This window comes from Megalobrama amblycephala, linkage group LG2 (genome assembly GCF_018812025.1).
Source record: "Megalobrama amblycephala isolate DHTTF-2021 linkage group LG2, ASM1881202v1, whole genome shotgun sequence".
NCBI lineage: Eukaryota > Metazoa > Chordata > Actinopteri > Cypriniformes > Xenocyprididae > Megalobrama > Megalobrama amblycephala.
In genome coordinates, this window is record NC_063045.1 from 19,532,266 (window position 1) to 19,559,426 (window position 27,161).

Genomic DNA, 27,161 nt, shown 5'->3' on the forward strand with positions numbered 1-27,161 from the left:
GGATATTTTCTCTTTTTCTGACCATTCTCTGCAAACCCCAGAGATTCTTCTTGTAAGAATAATTATTGGTCCCATTATAATTTAGTATGTTGTTATCTTTCAAATAATTTTAGAAATCTCCTTAGTCTAGTTCACAAGTACATTCTTTAGCTTACAGAACGACACAAAGCCTCTTTGGCTGCCACGGCTTTGGCAGAGCTTTCCTTTTTTGGCACACAAGCATTTGACAAATTAGACCAAAAGTAAACACGATTATGTAAATGTATGACAAAATCAAATTATGTATACTTTTCCAAAAGCTCCTTTGTTTGGCTCGATTATTCTCCTACAATTCCCACACAGGGCCATTGTAAATTGGGTTATGCACAATTTTTGGAGAGGGTGTCCTTGGTAAGTAGATGTTTATTTTAGACTATAACTCAAGAGACCTGCATAATATATATTGACTTGCAAAGTCCCCTAGACTTTCAAGTGTAAATTTTAATGTAACAGATATAGAAATTAATGTAATATTCTTAACATATCTGACTTTTAGATCCTCAGCTGTGGACCCTTGGACTGAACAACTGATTAGAATTCAGTAACAGATTTCAAAGCAGACATCATGGCACAGGAGATATGCGTTTTTCTGTTTTCCCTGACGGCTCTTGGTGTCCTTTACACTATGAACAATGTTCCAGCATTTCAAGAGTGAGTATTCTTGTAAATTCTTGAATTCTTTGCAAGGCTAACAGAATCATAAAAACTAAATTCTTATCAAAGGAGGCATTTGAAAAGCACATAGTGCTAATAATTTTAAGAATAACCTCTTTGGTCATATTAATTGCATTTTACCAAATGCCATAGACCTATTTTACAGAAATCCACCTGCACATCATATTTAGATCTTGTATATGGAGAACATAGATTATACTATAAGAATAATTAGTAGACTGGTGTGACAGAACTTGCTAAAAAAAAAAACAATAGCTTTATTATAATAATAACAATAATTAGCAGTACAGGACAAGAAAATTATACACCAAGTTTGGCAGACATTTGTGTGCACATCTCTCACCAGGCTGGTCTTAACATCACAAAAAGAAGCCCATTTAAATTTTAAACTAAAATATGACTGCCTGAAATTGAAATTACAATTCGTTTTCATTTGGAGTTTCTGCTATTCCTATACTGAAAGTCAACGGTAAACACCAATTAGTGATACCAATTTGCTGAAAAAAATCATTCTTTTGAGCCAGCTGAACTGTTTTCACAGTTTTATGAATAGTTTAAACAATAGGCTAATCAAATTATCCCAAAACAACTGTAAAGGTCATGGAAATTCAGTGGTATTTCACTGTATGCCATTTCTATAGAGTCATATATTTATTTAGCCTACAATAAACAAAAAGCACAGTATCTGTTAAAGGCTGTTTTGACTCTCATGTCGACCTAAGACTTGTTCTCTGAATAGCTCATACAACAGTAATTATGTCTTAGTAAGGCAGGATGGCTATCACATGCTCTCCCATCTCATTTGGTTCTCTGGTGTTGGAATAATTACACTCCTAGCTGCCAAACCATTCATCTCTGCTCACTTACTGAAGACAGGAAAGAGAATAGCCGAATACACAGTGGATAGTAATTGGGGACAAGACGTTGTGCAAAATGAATCAGAAATGAATTTTTTAAAGAATGCAAAGGTGGTGTGCTTCAAGAATAAATAGGTATATTCTTGAATAAATATTTAATACTTATTAATACTACAATGATAATAGTAACAATAATAGGCCTACTTGTTAAAAATGTCTGTTTTCAAGATCGTTCAAGCTCACAGCCCCCTCCAGCGATGAAAAGCTTTACCCAGGGCTGCCAATTGCCACATGTCCATTTTCACATAATAATAAACATCGCGGAACAAAAGAGGATGCGGCGCTGACAGACAAGACAGTGCAGGTTACTTTCTATATGAAACAAAGTTTCAGCCTTCAAAATTTGTATGTTTTATTACGAAATTCAAACGTAAATACTGTTTTGGCGCTCTTTATGTGGCATGACCTGGGCGTGACAGATCACTGTAGCGCCTCAGTTCAAGCGAAGTTATAGCACACGTGAACCGATCACCTCTTCCTCTTTACTAGTTGCAATAAAAACAAACAGGAATTGACATAAGAGGATATGTTGAAAGAACCAGTAGGCCTACAACTTACTGAAATTAGGGCTGGGCGATATATCGCATGCGATTTTCATGCGCTAGCTACAAGCTACAATATCGCGTTCATTATCGCAGATGAATCGCCTTCGATAATGAACGCGATATTGCGTAGCTTGTCAGTGAACTACGGCTCTGTCTATTAAATGCCGCTCCATTTGAAAGCAGGTGATGGCGATTTAGCGGTAATCAGGGAACCGGCTTTACTGACGAAATGCGCGTGACAATCTCATGCGATATATCGCCCAGCCCTAACTGAAATGTATCATATCTCATGTAATCGCTTAATCAGTGTTTCACCCGTGGATAAAACAGATTGTAAACAGTGTCAGATAACGTTACATTTACCTTAGAAAAGCCATTTATTGTCCATAAACTGTATAGTTAGCAAGTTAAGGATTATGCACTATTAGGCTAATAGGCTACCATTAACATTTATTAGGCTATCATAACATTATTATTATAAAAACGGCCTTATAGGCCTATATATAATTGTAGCCTATAGCCCTACAAATCAGTTATTAATTCACTTTCAATAATAATGTACCAGCTGACAGGGTTCCCTGTGTAATTTACAACATTAGATTTTTTTTCCTTGAGAAAAATTAACATGTAATATATCGTAGGCTGTATCCAAATGAATAGATATTGAATCGACATCAAAATCTAAGCGCAAGCTCGAATCGTGAAATTTGTGTCAATTTCCCACTCCAAGCTGAAGTACTCTCAGCTTCCCCTGTACATATACAAACTGTTTGCCGTGAAATTAGCAAAATAATTGACAGGCAGAAATCTGACCGCTGCCACATTTTATTTGACTATTTACAGAGATTCTCAGTCTCAGAAAGGTCAATAGATTTTATGTTAACTCATGTTTGTAATGTTGTGTATTTGCAGGCCAGTGGTAATTCTGGAAATCGGGGTGGCTGTTCTTGTGGCAGTGTTTCTCATGGTCTACTTTGCTACTCGCTACAATCCTCCTAAAGATTATTTGTTCTATGGTATGAGCTCTGATACTGATTTGATTGGTTGACTCTTGAAATATGCCAAATATCCTTATTCCATATTTTATTCTGACCCTCAAATAAATAAACAAATGATCAGATGATCAGAAATACGATCAAGTCATCTTCCTGTTTCTGTTGTAGCAAGGTCACACATATCCGGATGAATTACGTGTTTTGTTACTGCACTGAATGTGAAAGCAATTTAAACTCACCGTATTAAATTTTGCCACAATTAAAGTTTTTTTCAAAAGGAGACACCTGAGGTAAATATCACACTTAAAGGATTAGTTTACTTAGTTCAAATGAAAATTACCCCAAGCTTTACTCACCCTCAAGCCATCATATGACTTTCTTCTTTCTGATGAACACAATCGGAGAAATATTAATAAATATCCTGATACATCCGAGCTTTGTAATGGCAGTGAGCGAGGATCAACGAGTATGAGCTGAAGAAAGTGCTTCCATCCACATCCATTCATCATAAACATATTGCACACAGCTCCAGGGGGTTAATAAAGGCCTTCTGAAGCAAAGTGATGTGTTTGTTTAAAAAAAATGATCCTCATTTAACCAGTTATGATGTCAAATAGATATTTTACTTCATAACTTGTTAAATATGGATATTTTTAGATATCTTTTGCCTGACCGCCTTCCATATTCAAGTTACGAAAAAATGGAACTGTCGTCACATCAGTTAATTTTTTTCCGTAAGTTGAATAGGGAAGACGTAGGAGGTGGCGTAAGCTTTTTGAACTTCAGGAGTTTTACACTTTCTTTGTACGTTGAAAACGGAATGCGGTCTGGTGGAGGCTAGATACACTATATTGCCAAAAGTTTTGGGACGCCTGCCTTTACATGCACATGAACTTTAATGACATCCCATTCTTAAATCTGTAAGGTTTAATATGGAGTTGACCCTCCTTTTGCCGCTATAACAACTTCAACTCTTCTGGGAAGGCTTTCCACAAGGTTTAGGAGTGTGTTTATGGGAATTTTTGACCATTCTTCTAGAAGCGCATTTGTGAGGTCAGGCAGTGATGTTGACGAGAAGGCCTGGCTCACAGTCTCCGCTCTAATTCATCCCAAAGGTGTTCTATTGGGTTGAGGTCAGGAGGTCAGGCCAGTCAAGTTCCTCCACACCAAACTCGCTCATCCATGTCTTTATGGACCTTGCTTTGTGCACTGGTGCGCAGTCATGTTGGAACAGGAAGGGACCATCCCCAAACTGTTCCCACAAATTTGGGAGCATGAAGTTGTCCAAAATGTTTTGGTATGCTGAAGCATTAAGAGTTCCTTTCACTGGAACTAAGGGGCAAAGCCCAACCCCTGAAAAACAACCCCACACCATAATCCCCCTCCACCAAAATTTACACTTGGCCCAATACAGTCAGGCAAGTACCGTTGTCCTGACAACCGCCAAACCCAGATTTGTCCATCGGATTTCCAGACAGAGAAGTGTGATTCGTCACTCCAGAGAACACGTCTCCACTGAGTCCAGTGGCGGCGTGCTTTACACCACTGCATCCAACGGTTTGCATTGCACTTGGTGATGTAAGGCTTGGATGCAGCTGCTCAGCCATGGAAACACATTCCATGAAGCTCTCTATGCACTGTTCTTGCCACATGAAGTTTGGAGGTCTGTAGCTATTGACTCTGCAGAAACTTCTGCGCACTGTGAGCCTCAGCATGCGTTGACCCCGCTCTGTGATTTTACGTGGCCCACCACTTTGTGGCTGAGTTGCTGTTGTTCCCACTTGCTTCCAGTTTGTTATGATACCACTAACAGTTGACCGTGGAATATTTAGTATTGAGGAAATTTCACGAATGGACTTATTGCACAGGTGGCAACCTATCACGGTACCACAATATGGATTTTTTTTACACAAACACATCGCTTTGCTTCAGAAGGACTTTATTAACCCTATAAAAAATACATTTTTCCTATTTATCTAAGAATAACAATATTATTTAATTGTGTGTATATAAACAATACACAAAATGCTTGGCAGGTTTCCCCAAAAATGTTTTGGAAGGAATGACAAAAATGTTTGTCAGAAGGAATGACAGAATTCCTTTGGGACACTGTATGTATGTCCACTGTTGTTTGCTGTGGACAAATTAAATAAACAAGTGCGAAAACTGTGTTTTAAAGAGAGTTTCGTGTGTAAAAATCAACACAAACACAACACAAACTCTTTTGTGCATCCCCTCCAGTAGTAAAATGTCAGATTTTGCAATGTAATGCTAAAAAGATAGCGGCGTTATTATGGGTTAGAATGACTGAGAGGTGACAATGTGTTCTGGCACAGCATGTCATTCCACCCTTGCCGTGATGAAAGAGAAGATAATTCCACTATCACACCTGTAATGCAGGTAACCTAAACCAAGACCCCTATGGATTAAAAGGGCTTGGGGAGAAAAAGGAAAGAGAGAAAGACAGAGAGAGAGGGAGAATGTCAGTAGCAGACTGTATCTGTGCTCGGCCGACGGAAATGCAACACTTCTCTTTCAGCAGACATATCTTCGAAGCTGTCAGTCAGATAGTCATGAACACTAGAAGAATAGCAGTGGACAATATCTAGTCTGGGAATCCAACCATGAAATTGGATACAAGGAAAGTATATGTGTTACAATAACACACCTGTCTTTACTTTTACACCCTCAGTTTCCTTCACAATAAGCAGCAAATTTCATATTTCTGAATGCGTTGCTTGGAAAAGAAGATGATTAAAGGAATAGTTAACCTACACATGAAAATGTTATGTTAGTCACATATTGTCACTTATTTTATGAAAAAGAACAATATGAACATTCCACTAAGGTTCTCTCAAAGTTATGAACAAATGTTCTTCTAGTAAGATTAATAGAATTTTTTTGTTTCAAAGTGGTCTTTAAATAAAAACTTTATTTGTACATCATTCATGGAACATTTTTTTCAGAAATTTTAAATGTTACTGCTTGCTTCGGAACATTAAAAAGACATTAACATTAACTTTTCTATACTGTTTGTAAAATTATAAAATGGAATGTTCCCTTAACATTCATACAACCAACGGAAAAAAAAGTTTAAAAAAAAAAAAAAAGGACGTTTTGAACATTCAGGGAACATTCAGAAATAATGTTTTCATAACTTAGGCTAATGGGAATGTTAGCAAAACATTCTTAAGGCCCATTTACAACAAGAATGATAATTGTAAAGATATCAGTTTGTCGCAGTTTTGTCATCTGTCTCTTTAAATGCTCGAGCTCTAAAAAGCAGGATGGATTCTGATTGGCTGTCATTGTTTTTATTGTTCATCAGCTGGAAAAAAACATTCTGAAAGTGATTCCAACAACATCGTTTCTCAGTGCCGTTATTGTTATAACTGTGATGTGGACTCTTCTTTAGAATATATTTTTGTTAGCTGGGATATGGATTTAAAACGACATGAGGGTGAAGTAAATGATGACTGAATTTTCATGTCTAGATGAACTATTCCTTTAAATCCAGTGTCTGAGCTTTCAGTGGTGACATTTACAGTCATTATTTTTGCCTCCATGTCCCCTGCCACTCATTATTTGTCACCCAGATGCTGAGGAAATGCCATATGGGGTATTCGCTGTCTCCTCAAAGTGCCCTTTTGGCACAGCTGCACTTTAAACCTGAAAAAACCCAACAAATGGCTCCAAATATAAATTTCTTGTTCACACCTCCACAAGCAGATATCATTATCCTCTTCCACCTTGCCAGAAATCAATAGTCGGTAAGAGTGAAATCTTTTTAATAAAGAAAGCAAGAGGTAGGCTAGTTAACTCTTGATAGGGCAGTTGAGCACTGCAACATCTTATTAGTGAGTTTTTTTCACGGCACATCACAGAAGGCTTAGAGTTAAAGATGAAAACATTTCAATTCAGTGTTACGAAAAGTGATAATGAAGCAGAGCTGATAATCCAACATTTTCTTGTAAAGCCTGCAAATAATATGGAACAAAGTGATTAAAAATTCCTCTTTAATTATAACCAAGAGCAGTTGTCACTTTGTGAGGAAGACAATTTTCTTTTCTTTTTATTTTAAGTTTTATTTCAGACCAGTTTTGCATTTTAACAATGTTAATTGTATGTGCCATTTAAGAATATGTAAGGGATAATATACAGTCAGCCAATCACAAGCCTGACTACATTGTTTCACTTATTACACTACTCGACAAATGTAAACTTCATGTATATTAATTTTAGTTAAAATGATTTTATAATCCTAAAGCTTCCACTAAAAATAGTCCATTATGTGGCCTACAAAACAATCATTCACCTTATGTAGCAACACATACAGTAAGCATATTTTCTGTGATTGCGTGGGCACTTCCGATTCACAAATAAGTAGAAGAATAACAAAATGTTATAAATGGTAAAATAATTTGCACTACAACCAGTGTGTTTGATTACAATAATAAATTAAAATAATACGATAAATAATAGTTTGCAATATCAAGCATCATAACGGACGGTTTTTCTACAGCTATCAGCTAAAATAACTAGAAGCAGGTGACCGGAGACCGCTGAATGTCAGTAGTATTCAAGAGAGCCGTAGACCCATGTTAAAGGGTTAGTTCACCCCAAAATTAAATGTATGTCACTAATCACTCACCCTCATTTTATTCCAAACCCATGAGACTTTCGTTCATCTTCAGAACACAAATTATACAAAAGATATTTTTGATGAATTCCAAGAGCTATCTGACTCCTCCATAAACAGGGATTTAATTACTTTCAAGGCCCAGAAAGGTAGTATAGGCATTGTTAAAATAGTCCACATGACTACAGTGGTTCAACCTTAATTTTTTCTGTGTCAATCTCAGACACTGTTCACATGAGCACAATGACGCATGCGTATGATGCTGATGCAGGAGACGGCCAATACTGAGCCAGCGTTCCCACATAGAACCCGGGAGCGCTGAACTGTGTTTACAACGTGAACTGCATCAGAGACACAAAAAAGTACCAAAAAAAGTATTCTCTTTACAAAGAAAACAAAAAGTATTCACTTTAGTCACATAGGCCTAGACTATTTTAACAATGCTTTACTACCTTTATGTGTCTTGAAAGTGGTAGTTGCGTTGATGTCTATGGAGGGGTAGAAAGCTCTCGGATTTCATCAAAATTATCTTCATTTGTGTTCCGAAGACGAAGGAAAGACTTACGTGTTTGCAATGGCATGAGGGTGAGTAATTGATTTTTCATTTTTGGGTGAACTAACCCTTTAAATGTATACTTTTATATACTAAAAAGTGGGCCAATTTAGTCCCAAGCAGTGTTGATATAGTACTCTTACAAGTTTACTACTAGTACATTTTATTATTATATTTACTTCATGAAGTATACTTAAAAATGAAGAGTTCATTTACAAAAACCGATAAACGCCATTTAAAAAAAAAAAAATGAACTAAGTGCTGTGCATTATTCTCCATATATAGCACGTTCTGTACCCTAAATCCATTTTGTCAGAAAAGTTGGTTTTGTCCACTGTCAGGCATCGCAAGTTCACGTTTTACGAGAGGGAGTAAAATCTTTGCGTGGCAGGGAGAGCTGCCACTGGACCTGCCACGGTTATGTGCGCCTGCCTCGGGACCTGCCACGGTTATATGCGTCTGCCTCGGGACCTGCCACGGCTATATGCGCCTGCCACTGGACCTGCCACGGTTATGTGCGCCTGCCTCGGGACCTGCCACGGTTATATGCGCCTGCCTCGGGACCTGCCACGGCTATATGCGCCTGCCACTGGACCTGCCACGGTTATGCGCGCCTGCCCCGCGACCTGCCACGGTTATATGCGCCTGCCTCGGGACCTGCCACGGCTATATGCGCCTGCCTCGGGACCTGCCACGGTTATGCGCGCCTTCCCCGCGACCTGCCACGGTTATATGCGCCTGCCCCGCGACCTGCCACGGCTATATGCGCCTGCCCCGCGACCTGCACAGATATATATGGCAAGCCACAGATATACGCGCCCCTGTCACTCGAACCGTCACAGCTGTATGCATCTGCCTTGCGCCTCTCACTCGTATAGCCTACCACCGTATACCTGTCACGTGACCCGTTACAGTTATATATTTTTTAAGTAACTACTTCGTAATAAAAGATGACTTGGAAAACAAGTTCTTATTTTAAAGGCCTATTTTGTTATTAAAATCTAACAATGTTTAGTCAAGATTTGACAATACATTTCAATGTAAATGATGACATTGTTACCTATTTTGTGAGGCCAGGTTCATTAATCTGAAATACACAATCAAAGTAGCTTTGCAACCAAGTTATACAACAGTAACCTACAATAATAATAATAATAATAAAATTACACAAAAATGCAATACATGTAGGCCTATATAAAAAGAATGTTTATTAGGGTTTCGGTATTTCACCAACAATTTGTTGTGATAAAACTTCCAAAAAGTGCCCTATTGCAATTTGCATGCATTTCTAAGATTAGAAATAAGTGTTATTTACATACATTTTATAAATATATTGCTATATATGTATAAATATTTACAGTGCTGGTCAAAAGTTTAGACGAATTGCTATTTGTAATGTTTTTGAAATAAGTATTTTATGCCCATTAAGCCTGCATTTATTTAATCAAAAATTCAGAAAAAAACTACTATTGTCAAATATTATTACAACTTAAAATAATGGTTGGAGTAATAATGGGTATATATAGCCTATATATAACCGCAAATAGTGCAATCCTGCTCTTATTTATGCTTTCATGTGTCAATCGCAGTGTCTGGTGGTAGCTGTAAACAGTGAGAGATCTTGTGGCAGGCGCGACGCTAGTAGAAGCCACGAGACGCGCTCCATTATGGACAAAAAGAGCGGATGCAATATGAGTTAAGATGATAAATATTGCAATCCTGCGCTTATTTATGTATCCGTTTGCTTTCATGCATTAATCGGAGTGTTTGGTAGCTGTAAACAGTGAGAGATCTTGAGGCAGGCGCGACGCTAAGCTGTGGCAGGCGCGACGCTAGTAGAAGCCACGAGACGCGCTCCATTATGGACAAAAAGAGCAAATAAAATATGAGTTAAGATGATAAATAGTGCAATCCTGCTCTTATTTATCTATCCGTTTGCTTTCATGTGTCAATCGGAGTGTTTGGTAGCTGTAAACAGTGAGAGATCTTGAGGCAGGCGCGACGCTAAGCTGTGGCAGGCGCGACGCTAGTAAAAGCCACGAGACGCGCTCCATTATGGACAAAAATAGCAAATAAAATATGAGTTTAGATGATAAATATTGCAATCCTGCGCTTATTTATGTATCCGTTTGCTTTCATGCATTAATCGGAGTGTTTGGTAGCTGTAAACAGTGAGAGATCTTGAGGCAGGCGCGACGCTAGTAGGAGCCACGAGACGCGCTCCATTATGGACAAAAAGAGCGAATGAAATATGAGTTAAGATGACAAATAGTGCAATCCTGCTCTTATTTATCTTGCTTTCATGTGTCAATCGGAGTGTTTGGTAGCTGTAAACAGTGAGAGATCTTGAGGCAGGCGCGACGCTTAGTAAGAGCAACGCGACGCACTGGGCAAAAAGAGCGAATAAAATATAAGTTAAAATGATAAGTAGGTACATAAGAGCAGGATTGTAGGTACATTGGCAGGTCCCGAGGCAGGCGCATATAACGGTGGCAGGTCCCGAGGCAGGCGCATATAACCGTGGCAGGTCGCGGGGCAGGCGCATATAACCGTGGCAGGTCCCGAGGCAGGCGCGCATAACCGTGGCAGGTCCCGAGGCAGGCGCATATAACCGTGGCAGATCCCGAGGCAGGCGCATATAACCGTGGCAGGTCGCGGGGCAGGCGCGCATAACCGTGGCAGGTCCCGAGGCAGGCGCATATAACCGTGGCAGATCCCGAGGCAGGCGCATATAACCGTGGCAGGTCGCGTGGCAGGTCCCGAGGCAGGCGCGCATAACCGTGGCAGGTCCAGTGGCAGCTCCCCCTGCCACGCAAAGATTTTACTCCTACTGCGTTTTACAGCAGAAGCCGACAAGCGCCCTTGTTGTTTGTGTACAGAAAAGTCCGTTTTAGCGAATCAGCGCACAGTATTCAGGTCAGGTGACAAGGCATCTAGTCACTTCAAAAAGACGCGCTAGCTGAGGGAAGTTTTATCAAAGCTGACTAAAAATGATCGAGGATTTATAATTTCGACTCCTGTAAGTCCTTGTACACCATACACGATTTACATGCTGAAAAATTGGTTGTCCTTTTGCTTGTGTGTGTGTGCGCGCGTGGATGCGTGTGTGTGTTTGTTAGAGAGAGAGAGAGAGAGAGAGAGAGAGAAAGAGAGAGAGAGAGAGAGCGTGCGTGTGTGTGTGTGTGGTGTGTACTTGTGTGCCGATCTGTTTGTGTGTGTGTGTGTGTGTGTGTGTGTGTGTGTGTGCGCGCGCGTTTGTGTGCACATGTGTGTTTCAGTGTGTTTTAATTACTTGGGTTTTGTTTAACTATGAAACATTAATGTGGAGTTATCTGCTTTTGCCAAAAAACGACTGTTGGAGTTATCTGCTTTTGCTAAAAACAAACTTTTAATATATATATATATATATATATATATATATATATATATATATATATATAAAAACATACTTTCAATGAATTTTAATTTTTTAATTTACCTGTATTTTTTAGTTATTATTACTTAATCAAAACAACCCAACTGCAGTTGGATTGATATTACTTGGAATGCACAATAAAAAAACATGATTTGTGAGAATTCATAAAAATGGAGTTATCTGTTTTTGCAAATAAACTCTTCAAATATTCTTTAACATTATTAAGTATACTTCATAAATGAACTTCTTTTTCATAAGGGCAGCTCTACACGTACATACACTAAAACATTGTCAGCAACCAAAAACCATTACATTTCAATACTTAACAAAAGAACAAATAAGTATTTGTGTATACATAAGACTGTTTTTGTTCAGTTTTTGCAGAGTTTTCCTTCACATGTGTCATTGACCTCACGAGCGCTCTAGAATATGATGGCTTCGCCTCAGGATTCATGGAGTTCTACCAGAAAACGGTCAGTACTGTGAGGAGAATGCTGAGCTGATGTTATTGATTACCTGGTCTTAACCTGTCTGATGATGGTTTCGCTGATTCTCTAGGGGGAGCCGTATCTTGGCACACCCTATGCTATCATGATGTGCTATTGGGACGGTGTAGTGCACTTTATCATCTACCTAATACTGGTACACCGCATGTCAAACAGGTTTGAAATTTCTACTCTGTACTCTGTTTAGTACTCTATGTATAAATTTAGCCCATTCAGACCTGAATTATCCTGCAGAACACAAACATATTTTTTAATTATTAAGTTTTATGCTTTTTTAAAAAGCAGCCATAAATTATATAAATATGATTTCTTTTAAATATAATATCTATTCAATTGGAGAGTAAAATAAACAAATATTAAGTGTCCTATTTAATTTTTTTTAAAGGTTGCTTTATGTGGTAACATCTAAATTAAAGGGTTAGTTCACCCAAAAATGAAAATTATGTCATTAATGACTCACCCTCATGTCGTTCCAAACCCATAAGACCTCCGTTCATCTTCGGAACACAGTTTAAGATATTTTAGATTTAGTCCGAGAGCTTTCTGTCCCTCCATTGAAAATGTATGTACGGTAGACTGTCCATGTCCAGAAAGGTAATAAAAACATCATCAAAGTAGTCCATGTGACATCAGTGGGTTAGTTAAAAGTTTTTGAAGCATCGAAAATACATTTTGGTCCAAAAATAACAAAAACTACGACTTTATTCAGCATTGTCTTCTCTTCCGGAATCCTTTCCATTGAATTGATTCCATTGAATTGATTCCATTGAATCCTTTCATCTGTCGGCGTTGGTAATGCACTTTTACATCGTTGTTTTTGGCGATTAGGACATCCGCGACATGCACACTTACGCACCATTTTAAAAAATATAGCAATACCAAAATACAAACAATGTAGAATAGCTTGAATACAGCGTGCGTCTGCCTCAGACTGTAAACGAAGCTCGGGCGCACCACATAACACGTCAGCAGCGTCTTACGTCAGCAGCGTCACTGCGGAGTCATGAACCCGGATTGACAACAGACCCGGAAGAGAAGACAATGCTGAATAAAGTCGTAGTTTTTGTTCTTTTTGGACCAAAATATATTTTCGATGCTTCAAAAACTTCTAACTAACCCACTGATGTCACATGGACTACTTTGATGATGTTTTTATTACCTTTCTGGACATGGACAGTATACCGTACATACATTTTCAATGGATCTTAAACTGTGTTCTGAAGATGAACGGAGGTCTTACAGGTTTGGAACGACATGAGGGTGAGTCATTAATGACATAATTTTCATTTTTGGGTGAACTAACCCTTTAAGAGGTTTTATTCAAGTAAAAAAAAGATATTTATAAGACTGAATCAACATGACTACTACATTAGGTTAGACCACAAAAAAAAAAAAAAAAAGACATTTTTAAGGATTGTATCGACTAGAAATAAGGCGGTGACACTATCTGGCAAGAACATGACATGAAAGTTCATGCAGTGATGTTTAAAAGGTGGTTGATATACCTAAATTAGTGTGTCCTATCGTCCCAGGAAACAATATCGCACATTGGGGCTTTTTTGGGCTGGATCCCTGTGTGCCAACATGATTGTGTTTGTACCTGGAATTGTAGTTGGTGAGTCAAAGTAAATAAAACATTAAATATTAGTGCTGAACATTGTGTACGATGCTTCTCAAATACATTTTATATGCAGGTAAATATGGCTCAGAGATCCGTCCTGCCTTCTGGCTCAACATGCCCTTTTTGTTGGTGCCCATATGGGGAGCGGTGTCCCTGTTCTCCAGACCAAGGGATATGCCTCTTGTGGGTGCATCCAAGGTGAAGAACCAGACACCGCTGACCTTGGTCAATAGTTAGTATTTTCCTCACAGATCAGTAACATTTGAACAATGGTGCTTGTATCCATCAGGCTGAACGTGAGCAGAAAAAAGCCTTAATATGGCGCCCCCTGGACCTGCTCTTTGTGGTTTATCTAGTGGCTGCCATGGGATTCACTATCTTTAGAGGACTGGTAAGTTGGTGGTCACCATACGCTTGATTATGATCTCTAATTTAGTCGAAATCTGTTGGGACAAAAAACTCCTATCTCTATCCATTTAGGCAGTTCTTGATTGCCCGTTGGAAATCCTCAACAGGTATGTGACAGAATATGAACCTTATCTGAAGGATCCCGTGGGCTTCCCCAAAGTTATGGTGAGCACATATTCACATATGCTGGAAGAAATCACATTCAGGCAGATCTGCTTATGGCAACCCTCAAGCATACTTTGCTTCTTAATATCCTAAGCTTTATAGTATTAAGCTCCTCTAAATGACTGTACGGTACCTTCTAGACAGGTATTACTCATCATTAGCACTCAATAAGGTGGCTGGCTTATTGTCACCTTGGGTAGTAGTCCAAAAATATCCCTCCTGTCTCAACCGACCACAAAGGTATCGAGGGTATGTTTTTGTTTAGATTGGGGTTTTAGCTTGGTCAATAGGTTATCAAAAGTCCTTGTTCTAGCTGGAGCCCAGGCACAATGGTGGCCCATCGATCAGGCAGGAGATGTGCTGTGAGAACTTGATAAGCTAATCCCACCCATGAGTCCTGGCTGAGCCTCTCCATCAACTCAAACAAGGAGACGTGTCGGAGAGAGTGTGACATGCGTGGTAATGTGTTTGATAAGGAATGAAGGCACACCGAACACGCATGTTTGTACAGGGGACAGAGACCTGCTTCGATCGCATTATACCTATGCACTCAGGGATGCTAGAGTATGGTGAGTATATTTACATGGATAGGGCAGGGTAAATTCCTCTATACTGTTATTTCCTCTCAAATTGATTTGATTTAAATTCCTAAACTCATGAAGGAAGATAACTGAAAGTGCTTACTTTATATATAAAATAATGTTTTTTAATACTACATTATTATTATTATTATTAAAACTATATTGTAATAAATTATTACATATTATTATATATTATAATTATATATAAAGTATATAATATTACATAGGATACTTTACATGTATTTATTTTATTAACTTACATTTAAAAATATAAAAATAATATAAGCACTAAAACTAATGTACATATTTTATATGTATTGTTAATGTAATTAAAATGATTATATATTAATATTTAAACTATAATTATAGAAACTTAATATAAATAAGCACTTTGTTTATTTATATACATAAAATTTTATTATTTTTTAATATAAATGTATTAAAATTTTAGAATGCTTATTCATAACTTAATATAAACATAAATTAATCACATACACACACACACACACACACACACACACACACATATATATATATATATATATATATATATATATATATATATACCCATAGACATTCTCTACAGGTGTATCTAGATTCCACGACTGGCAAACATGACTTTCACAGCTTGTTGTAACTCCATCAAAAGTCACCACATCCTATGCAACACAAACAGGCTCTGTTTAGGGTCTAATAGTGGGTAATGCTTTGATGTTTGTGTTTTTAAGCCTCACTAAGTATGAATGATGGTGTGAACTCAATGCAGTTGGGCTGATCTGTATTCAGCAGGAGTGCATTGCTGCGGCAGCACTGGTGCCCTTGGGGATTGAGTTGGACCGCATTAATTTGCCATCAAAGCACTGGCGTGTAGAGGCAAGGCATGTAGTGTTGACACTCAGACTGAAATAATACTTGTTGCATGATGTCTTTTCTGCTCCAGATGTTGCTGCTCCTATTCCATGCGCTTCCAATGCTAGGTTCATTTGCATATGGGCTGTGCACACCTGGCTGCACTTGGATGCTTGACTGGACGGTATATTTTGCCGGTGCCATTTTACAGGTAAGACTAGGAAATCCTCTCCAATATTTGGCCAAATCTGTAAGACGAAATCAAGAAAACATGAAATTAATGAAATTATACGTCTACTTTTGAGGTATACCTCCTCCATAGTTTCTGGCTGAGATTTTCATCTACTGTATGCTGATGTTACAGAAAGGCACCATCAAACAGTACCACGATCAAAGCCTTGGTCTGAACAAGTTCATCCAGAACCCCTTTAACTCCCAGTATGAGGCCGGAGCAGTCAGCATTCCTAATCAAAGACCTCCAGTAGAACAGGGCTTCACTGTAGTTTCTCTAGGAGTTTCACTGTAGATCTCCAGCTCTACATACTAATGAACGCCTCCTCAAAGCTGAGAGGATGTCATTACAGTCTATTCATCTACTTACCCATAGGCAGAAGCCTCTAAAAATACATGTCAAGGTCCTGAATGAGTCCCCATCATTAAACTTTACAAAAGTGCTATATAAAACTAGATTCTAGCATTTTATGAGTGGTGTCAGGCTGTCCAGAACTTGCAGCCACAATGCTAGTGTGGAGGGGGTTCGAGGGCAAAAAGGTATTTTTACTTTAAAGGTCCCGTTCTTCGTGATCCCATGTTTCAAACTTTAGTTAGTGTGTACTGTTGTTGTTAGAGTATAAATAAAATCTGTAAAATTTTAAAGCTCAAAGTTCAATGCCATGCGAGATATTTTATTTAACAGAAGTCGCCTACATCGAACGGCCAGTTTGGACTACATCCCTCTACTTCCTTCTTTAATGACGTCACTAAAACAGTTTTTTGACTAACCTCCGCCCACAGGAATACACAAGAGTTGCGTTTGTAGAGTGTGTTTGTCGCCATGTCGTCGAAACGCTGTTATTTTCATCCCGCAGTCCAATCACCGGGTCTGATTCCGGCTCAAATTGATAGGGTAAAATTAAAGACATGTTTAGAATAACACTGAGCGCGTGCATCTCCACGTTATGGTAAGAGGCGTGACCTTTCCGGGCAAGATGCGCTAAACTGCTGTCGAATCACAACACAGGAACCGCTGGCACAATCAGAACTCGTTACGTATTTCTGAAGGAGGGACTTCATAGAACAAGGAAGTCATCAGCCCGTTTTTATGACAGTGGAAACAGCGGTATACAGATAAGTAAATTATGTGAAAAATACTGTGTTTTTTTACACGTGAAACATGAACACATGTTATATTGCACACTAGAAACACAATCAAAGCTTCAAAAACCACGAAAAACGGGACCTTTAAATACAATGGGAAACTAACAAGATATCAGTCTCACTCCGACTACACCACGATGGGAATTTCACCCAAAGGATTAGAATAGACCACCTACAGAGGCATACACAGATTCGTATCACCAATTAGAGTCAGAAACATGGGTAACAATTCAAAAATTCTCTTTATTGACAAATCTCTGTTAAAAACAATATTAAAATAATGAAACGTTTGTTCCAGCCAAACGGGCCACTAAGGGTTTTTAGAACAAGTCGAGGGCCAGGGACTAGAGCTTACCAGTAAAAAAAGCGGATAATCAGACCACACCACCTGTAGGTAAATCACTGCACTTCACTGTGTACACAAACACACACTCACAAACAAATATTAAGACAAATCACACAGATACCACCACCTAAAAACCAGTCCTCTGCCCCTGGTGCTCAGGCCCTGCTGAGACAAAGATGATATATGCATCAAATAAACAGTCACTTTGAAACTGGGTTGTTCTCAATCAGCCAGTCAAAGAACAATAAACAAATAAATCAAATTTTACAACCACTGAATCAACAAATAAATAATTGCTTGAAACAAAACTAATGCAACTGAAGAAAGAAGCAGGAACAAACTAAAGAAAAATCACAAAAATATAATTAGAATTGAAAACAAAACAATTCAAACTTCAGAAACAAAAATAAAAATATTGATACAACTGAAAAGAGCAGACAAAACAATATAAAGCAGCCAAGGAAGAAAAATTAACCAAAAAAAAATGAAATTGGAAACAGCTGTCGCACTGCAGTCATAAACGAAGGCAGAACACCCCGACTGGAACGCAGTTACAGGCCATCACCACACCTATAAACAAAGCAAGACTGTTACTCTGTTAAATCTATTCTCTCCCATCCTAATGTATGCATGCATAAATATCAACCAATTGTCGAGGGTATTAATTTTTTATGAAGAGCCAACAAAACAGTAGCTTATACCACGGGATTGATGATGTTTGAAGCTTCGAACGTCATGCAGTATCGTGAAGTCGGGACAGCTGGTTTGAAAAAAATTGGCGCTTCACCTGATGCATAAAAGGAAAATGTATTTAATCATGTTTTATTGCTGGGGTCTCAGAGACCCCGAACAGAACAGGGTTAAACATCTCATCCAAAATGATAAATTATGATCACATCATTGTATATTTTATATTATTGATCAATATGTGAATCCGTTGACCAGGCTACACATGACATGAGTTGTGGTCTCATTGTCACAAATGAATTTAGATGAGGTCAGATTAGATAGAACTGTATTGATCCAAGACAAGAGTGTCAAGACAAGACAAGTCTGACCAAGTCACTAATGCGCACTGTGTTAAAAGCTTCAGTAATGAACTATTTTTCGGCACAATTTGATGAAAGCCTCAAACGCTACTCCATACCGTCTCGAGCACTCGCATCCAGCTCTGGGAAGTGCGTTAGCGATGCAGCAGTTCACTAAGTGACGCATCCCAGGTAATGCACATGTTCCCGTTTTTATAGCCCAGGGATGCTGCCAATAAGCTAAAACAGCACCATGACGTAAGAAAATCACCCCTCCTGCCACACTAGGATATGCTGGATTTGTGTTGCTATGCAGTTCCTAAGGGTATACTGTATACTCACTCACCGGCCACTTCAGTAGGCAGACATTGTCTGGGTACATGATGTCCAGAAATCAATTTCAATAGAACATTGAGTTTAATTGATTGACATAGAGCCCATGTTTAATGTGATAGTTTCATGCTTACATCTACTATAATATAATATATTGTTAGTCCCGAGATTCTTCATGTTAGTGAATAAATACATAAATCCACCATTAGTCTGGCGGTAGAACTTTTGTTAACCGTGCTAGAGGTTGTGGATTCTAATCTGCCCTTGTATAGTTTATTTTTTTCACATTAAAATCAAAGATGTTCATCAGTGATTGTATATCAAGGGCAGGGATACGTTTGTGTGCATTTTGTTTTGTTATTTCCATGCAAAGATTAGAAAGTCTCCACTTAGATTGAAACACTCAGCACAATTTCAAAAACAACCCATTCCAGCACTAGAACGCCTCTTATTTAACACAAACAAACAAAATTATTAATCTGCTAGTCAAGAGATGTTATATTTGTATTAGATACATCTGTACATCAAAAAGTGGTGGGGACACTATCGACCTTTGCAAAAAGTGGTGGGGACACGTCCCACCCGCAGATTACGCCTATGACATTGCTAGTACCAGGTTGGACCACTTTTGCCTTCAGAACTGTCTTAATTCTTCATAGCACAGATTCAACAAGGTGCTGGAAACATTCCTCAGACATTTTGGTCCATATTGGCATAATATAATCACACAGTTGCAGCAGATTTTGTCGGCTGCACATGATCCATGATGCGAATCTCCCGTTCCACCACATCCTAAAGGTGCTCTATTGGATTGAGATCTGGTGACTTTGAGTATAGTGAACTTATTATTGTGTTCAAGATGCTTTGTGACATGGCATGTTATCCTGCTGGAAGAAGCCATCAGAAGATGGTACACTGTGATCATAAAGGGATGGACAGGGTCGGCAACAATGGCTTTAAACGGTGCTCAGTTGGTTCTAAGGGGCCCAAAGTGTGCCAAGAAAATATCAAACACACCATTACACCACCACCAACAGCCTGAACCCTTGATACAGGGCAGGATGGATCCTGACAGATTCAGACCCTACCATCTAAATATTGCAGCAGAAATCGAGACTCATCAGTCAGGCAATATTTTTCCAATCTTCTATTGTACAATTTTGGTGAGCCTGTGTGAATTGTAGGCTCAGTTTCCTGTTAGCTGACAGGAGTGGCACCGGTGTGGTCTTCTGCTGGAGACCATTGCTTCAAGGTTCGACGTATTGCGTGTTTAGAGATGCTCTTCTGCATTGTGCTGCATTCTTCTCTTCCGGTTACTTGAGTTGCTGTTGCTTTCTATCAGCTCGAACCAGTCTGGCCATCATTCTTCTCTTTTCCCCTTTGGCATCAGCAAAGGCATTTTCGCCTCCGGAACTGGATATTTTCTCTTTTTCTGGTGGTGAACCGGTGACGGGGTCATGGGCGGCCAAGGCTCATTGATGCACGTGGGGAGCGAAGACCGTGTGGTCCGATCCAACAGATGAGCTACTGTAGCTCAAATTGCTCAAGAAGTTAATGTTGGTTCTGATAGAAAGGTGTCAGAATACACAGTGCATCACACTTTGTTGTGTATGGGACTGCATAGTCGCAGATGTCCACCGCCAAAAGCGTCAACCGTGGGCACGTGAGCATCAGAACTGGGCCACAGAGCAATGGAATAAGGTGGCCTGGTCTGATGAATCACATTTACTTTTACATCACGTGGATGGCCAGGTGCGTGTGCGTCATTTACCTGGGGAACACATGGCACCAGGATGCACTATGGGAAGAAGGCAAGCCGGCGGAGGCAGTGTGATGCTTTGGGCAATGTTCTGCTGGGAAACCTTGGGTCCTGCCATCCATGTGGATGTTACTTTGACACGTACCACCTACTTAAGCATTGTTGCAGACCATGTACACCCTTTCATAGGAACGGTATTCCCTGGTGGCTGTGGCCTCTTACAGCAGGATAATGAGCCCTGTCACAAAGCAAAAATGGTTCAGGAATGGTTTGAGGAGCACAACAACAATTTCGAGGTGTTGACTTGGCCTCCAAATTCCCCAGATCTCAATCCAATCGAGCATCTGTGGGATGTGCTGAACAAACAAGTCCGATTCATGGAGGCCGCACCTCGCAACTTACAGGACTTAAAGGATCTGCTGCTAACATCTTGGTGCCAGATACCACAGCACATCTTCAGGGGTCTAGTGAAGTCCATGCCTTGACGGGTCAGGGCTGTTTTGGCAGCAAAAGGGGGACCAACACAATATTAGGAAGGTAGTCCTAATGTTATGCCTGATCAGTGTATATATATATATATATATATATATATATATATATATATATATATATATATATACAGTGCATTTCATTCTGTATATTTTAGTGAGTCAGCAATTAGTGTTTTGAAGAGTGCACAAATGTGTAAATGTGTAGAGTGTGATGTAAGATAGGACCCGAGATGAATCAAATATCAAAGTAAAACAATAGACAAAATACAAAAAAAAAAAATAAGACAAAAATAGTAAAGTGGTGGAAGTGTGACCATTTTACTATGGTTTTGGGAAACAGTTGTGTAAAGATGCATAATACTAGGGTAGTTAAGCAACAAGTTACATCTTTGTACGGGAAATGCACTACTGGGTGGTTGTGTACTGGCCCAAGTTAAGTTTCTATAATATACAAGCTCTGGTCCATCCTTCAAATGTAATTTTTTTTTTTTTTCACCTATTCTACCATCTATACCAGGTGAGAATTGTCTTATCCCTAACCCACAAAAAAACATCTTGTGCTTCTGTCCACCGCAGTGCCAGTGGTCTCATATCGGAGCATCCCTGCACCCACGCACTGCAGAAATGTACAGGATTCCCACCTCGGTCCTGGTGCCCATCCTCCTTCTCAACCTGCTGTATGCAGTCGGTCCTGTGCTGCTCGCCCTGCGTTGCAAACGAGAGCCGGACTACTTCCTTTCCATCGCACCTGTGGGCCAAACTAACAATGAGAAGAAATTACGTTAAACCGACTAAGAAAACATCAACTTTAAAGGGATAGTTCACACAAATTTTGAAATTCTGTCATCATTTACTCACACTAGGTGAACTATTCCTTTAGAAAACATGTCAAAACAGATTTACTGTATTTAATGGGCACAACAGTGCTTGACAGTTACATCCAGTAGGTTCCTGTTAATTTGGTAATTAAGACAAGACCTTTATCATTGCAGTTTGCCTTCTGTTCATTACTATAAAGATCTGATGTGTTTCCTTATTCCAGTGCATTTTCCTAGTTCTGTCTGTTCCACACAAATATCACATCCTAAATTATACAAATGTCAGAACTTCTTTCTTGAATAATTGGCTGGTCTCATAGGTAATAAATAATTACTCTACAAATCATCATCCATCTGGATACGTTGTATATACATGATTAAGTCAGCAGGGTTCAGTTCTACAGCTACTAACCTTAAAAGCAACTCTTGCTCAGCAGCTTTTTCATGCTGATAAGGAGCAATGCACAAAATTTCTGCTTGCACACACACAAACAGCACTGTGTGCAGGATCCAATCAGTTCCAGTGGAATTAGAATAGATTGTCAAGCTATACAAGAAAGACTAACTTAGCCAATCATTTCAGTGTTGACATAGTGGAGTCCATAATGTATATCATATATAGGGCAGACTAATTTAACACATACAACAATAGCAGGTCATTTTTTTGTAACACACTAAAACACTTCAAAAACAAATCATTCAATAAACTGCAAAAATGTCAAATGTATAACATACAAAAATATCAAATGGTTATTTTGGCCAAGAAATATTCTAATTATTAAATATAAAACTCCTAAAACATGTGACAACTCACCCTAACACTTTTTTTTTCTAAATTCTCATTACTTCAAATATAATTATCCATAATAATACCGTAATAAAGGAGAAGTCGAGCTATGAATGGCATCAATAAAATGTTACACATAATACTGTAATTAATTGCTCAAAAAAAATTAATAGACAGTGCATTAGTTCTTAAGAAGGCTAATACAGGCTATGATTAGTTGTGCAACATGGGCTGCGTTCCACTCCAGAACTTCCCTAAACACTTCCCCTCGGGGGAATCCCTGCCGCCATTTTGAAGTGCGTTCCACTTCGTGAAGTGGACGAGGGAAGTTTATATGGACAGACCCTCGCTCCCTCGATTTTGACCGAGGGAGCGAGTCTACTTCATATGTACACTTCAGGCAGCTCCATAACCCACAATGCAACACAATTATGACATCACCGCATATCACGTTTAATTTACTCCACCACAAACAACTCTATGATATATTAATTATTTTTTTAAACATTTAAAACACACATATATACATATAGAATGCTGTATTAAACTATTTTAAGGGGACAAAATAAATAATAAATCAGCTCCATTGCGAATTCCAAGTGATCAAGGGCTTATTCCAGTTCAGCCCATTGCAAGGGTTCCGCCAGTAGTGGGCACTCGTGCAACGTAAGCAATGACGTACATCCGAGTCAACGAGACTGAGGGAAGTTAGCGAGGGAAGGGCATTTAAAAAACGAACTGGAACGCAGCCATGGACACTGTAGACCAGTGGTTCTCAACCCGCGGCTTGTCACAAATGTCACGCGGCCCACGATAAGCCGACCTTATTTAAAAAAAATAAATTCCAGTTTTGCAATTTATTAATTAAATTAAAATGGATTAAATTAATATAAGTTTGAACTATAATGTTTTTTTGTCATATAAAATTATTTTGGTGATCATATAGGCCTATTATTTTCAGACATGCGCAGACCTACTAGTATGGGTGGGTATTCAGTTAACGAACACTTACAAGCGCGCGCTTTGGCAGAGCAGCCATTATAGTTTTGTAAATTTAGGGATCAAAATGGGCAAATTTGTTATTAGAGGAGAAAAACGAAATGAGGAACATACCAATGAAAGAACGCATTGCAAACAAGAAGAGTCGTAGCATTAGCAGCGAAGGTAAGAAGTATTGAAGAATCAGTTTGCTGTCAGTGAGCGAGAGATGGGCAGACTTTGTTTGCTCTGTAGTAAAGTAACTTGGCATATGCAGAACGTACAGTGTCAAAAGACGTGAATTCGATGTGTTTGTTTGATGTACTTGTATTTTAAATCTATAAATATGCAGATGCTGCGCGAGGGATTGCGACGTGACAGAATGATATCGTCCGAGATTGTATGTTGTTTGTAAAGATAGTTAAGTAACATTTGCTTATTAAAAGCGTTTGTGGCCTATATAACATTCTGTCATTGTTTATGATGCTGTTGAAGATAATTTACATCCAGAGTTAAAATAGTTACTTAAAGTGCTTGTATACATTTTGTATATGTTCATTGAGCATTTTTATCTGATTACTGTAATGCTAATGTCAGTAAGTTAGTTATTTGGTGGAATAAATTGTTCTCATTTTCTGTGACATACAACTGTATATCAGGGGTTTGTTTAACGTGAGTTTATTTAACAAGAGAGTTTCACTTTAATATGAAGAAGTCACACTACCAGCCATTTCGTTACTTGGACCATAGTGTGGCCCACTGGGAAAAAAGGTTGAGAACCACTGCTGTAGACGGTTAACTTTCAGTAATTTTAATCTCAGTATCTTGTAAATATTCAGGAGCAGATAACGAGTGCTAAAATGAAAAGTGTAACTTACATTTTCGAACAGCGAAAAAAAAAAAAACATTGGAGAATGCGGGCATCGATCCCGCTACCTCTCGCATGCTAAGCGAGCGCTCTACCATTTGAGCTAATTCCCCTTCCTGTATGAGACGTCATGTCTGTCAGTACTTAGTATTAACCCTAAGTACGCGAGTCTTGTACGTGGCTCTAAAACGCTCGATTAAAACGAAAATTAGTGCATTTATTCACTCATTATAGCCAAGACATTATATTAACACATTTTCACGATACAACTTACTTCATTTACCAGATATCCAGACTCAAAACATACTTGCAAAGCGAGATAACATATTGCATTGGAAATGGCTCCGAAGTGATTAAAAAATAAGTTTTCGTGAGATTTGAGGTTAAATATTCAGGACGAAATAATTTACCAAATAAACTTATCGAGTAAAGCTACAACAAGCACTGAGTTTAACAAATTAACGAGGTCTGCAACGTACGCAGCCAAAAACAAAGGAAGCTATACAAATACAACTTTGTATAGCGTACTATAAAATGATACGGCCGACTGTCTTTATCATCACAGTCACACTACAACAGCCTAGGGCTTTTCTTCAGCGGTAAATGAAAGCGTCTTCCACTGCTGATACCGTCAGCAGCAGTGTGATGAGACGCGACAGACATCTGCAGTGATACCGAGTCAGGATCGGGACAGCTGCACTAGAAGACGCGTCCGTCCACTGGAGCAATAATAACTTTATCTCATCTCAACATAAAACGCGTCCTCTCGTGATGATGGTGAGTTCAGATTGCATGTGTGTGGGTTTTGCTTCTGTAACCTTGATAATGCGCAGTGCATTGCGGTAGGGGATGCTCAAAGATGCTGTAAGAGGAGTTGAGGATGATGGTGTATGATTCAGCTGTGTCGTCGTATATAATGTGTTTGGGCTGGCGTCAGTGCTGCTGCAGTAGTAGTAGTAGTGTGTGTATATGTGTGGTCTGGATCATGTTACATAAATGAAGATGGAATAAAGGCCCACATTTTTTAACAAACACTGCTTGGCTTTTGTTCAGATCAGACCAAAAATCAGATGTTTTTGACATAACACTCATTTTTGTTGTATAAAAAAACAAAAACGTATGTTCACAAACGTGATCCAAGCTATATCCATATGCATGAACATGTAGATTGTATTTCGTCACATGCAAAAATATCAGTGTAAACAATCTTAAAGATTTGAAAACCAAATTAATTTGTGCACAATATGAACAAACCCTAGTTGTTCTCTCTCTCTCGCTCTCTCTGTGTTTTATTTATTTTTTTTTTTTAAAGATCTTGTGCCTGGAAACCATTACCTGCACACTGTTGTTCCTTTCACCCTTTGTGACCACCTACCCAGCCGACTTGGAGAAAGGACGGAGGAGAGTTGTTCATGTAATGGGTAAGAACTGTTTCTTCTGTGCCACACTGATGTCCCAGATCACAATGTAAGTAATGCAAATCTGTGAATGCAGTGTAATCAGAACAAGGTTATGATACCTACTGACAACCGCCTACTTGCATTCTGCTGCTACCATGTTTAACATGCAGCCAACAAATAAATTGTGTAAGTGCATTGCTAGGCAAAGCACTTCATGTAAATTTTGACCTAGAGACACTCCACCCACAAGAGTCATCATTTTAATGTATGATCCCACTTCTCAAGTTCAGTAGCTGACCACCAGATGTATTAAAAGAAAATCTCTTACAAACCCCAGTTGTAGTGGCTACTCCAGGCTTGGATAAATACAAGCAATATGCATCGTCTGATATTCTTTACATACTTATATAATAGGATGATGCCACTAAAGCAAGTAAACATACTGCATAATCAGTTTCAGGTCCACTAGGTCTCTTTCTTTATTTGTTATTCATTTTTATGTAAGCAAGGAAAAACGGCCTTTAATTGCCAATAGCTGTTGCACTAGCTGTCCTCTCACAGCATGGTCCCAACATTTACTTGGCAGCTGCAAATTACTTTCAAAAAGTCTGGTTACAGTGACATTGCTTCCAGTTTAGACCCATTTTCTTCAGATTAAATACTTGTTCTTTAGCTGTCTCTGGCTGAATTAATGATTTGACATGTTTGGCAACCCTGCTTTCAAAAGAAAAGGTGTTTTGGTAACAAACCTTTCAGAGTGCCAGGTTTCCAGCTGACAGTTTAAATGAGCAGATGTCAAGGCTGATTACGGCCCTTGAGGTCTGTCAGGAAGATCTTGGATAGCTATTAGAAAAGGTGTTGTTTGGTCGCTATGGTTCACACCCTTAAGACTTGATGGCTTGGAGGAGCACTCGTCACTTTCAATTCCAGCTATGCCTTAAGTGCCTTTGAACAGCCTTCAGACTAAAGCAATGGATTCTGTGGGAAAAAATAGAAAAGGCTAAGGATTTAAGCATTTTCAGTGTTGTTTTGGATGCCATAGTTGTCTTTGCTGGGTAAGATGTTCCT

The 27,161-nt window shown here is 38.9% G+C and overlaps 2 protein-coding genes, 1 long non-coding RNA gene and 1 other non-coding gene across 5 annotated transcripts in view; 2 read left to right on the forward strand and 2 right to left on the reverse strand.

Annotated features, from left to right (window-relative positions):
- On the forward strand, positions 1–23,403 carry tm6sf2b (transmembrane 6 superfamily member 2b). Its single transcript, XM_048165195.1, has 11 exons — positions 1–390; positions 536–690; positions 3,089–3,192; positions 12,154–12,251; positions 12,337–12,440; positions 13,817–13,899; positions 13,979–14,103; positions 14,195–14,296; positions 14,386–14,478; positions 16,000–16,119; positions 21,819–23,403. Exons 2-11 carry the CDS (start codon positions 605–607, stop codon positions 22,026–22,028), a joined length of 1,125 nt encoding a protein of 374 aa, XP_048021152.1. The 5' UTR covers positions 1–390; positions 536–604; the 3' UTR covers positions 22,029–23,403.
- Positions 17,323–25,250, reverse strand: LOC125252140. Its single transcript, XR_007181162.1, has 4 exons — positions 24,704–25,250; positions 21,884–22,002; positions 18,333–18,418; positions 17,323–18,201 (listed from the first exon to the last, which is right to left on the reverse strand). It is a non-coding gene; the product is annotated as an uncharacterized LOC125252140 (long non-coding RNA).
- The window catches only part of hapln4 (hyaluronan and proteoglycan link protein 4), an 8,760-nt gene continuing 5,428 nt past the window's right edge, over positions 23,830–27,161 (forward strand). Inside the window, exons 1-3 of one of the 2 annotated variants that reach the window (XM_048165175.1) lie at positions 23,830–24,011; positions 25,259–25,470; positions 26,006–26,114. In XM_048165175.1, coding sequence (XP_048021132.1) covers positions 25,465–25,470; positions 26,006–26,114 — 115 coding nt within the window. In that variant the 5' untranslated portion in view covers positions 23,830–24,011; positions 25,259–25,464. The remainder of the gene's footprint in view (positions 24,012–25,258; positions 25,471–26,005; positions 26,115–27,161) is intronic. The other variant, XM_048165185.1, reaches the window with a different exon arrangement.
- trnaa-agc lies at positions 24,734–24,806 on the reverse strand. The gene has a single exon. It is a non-coding gene; the product is annotated as a tRNA-Ala (tRNA).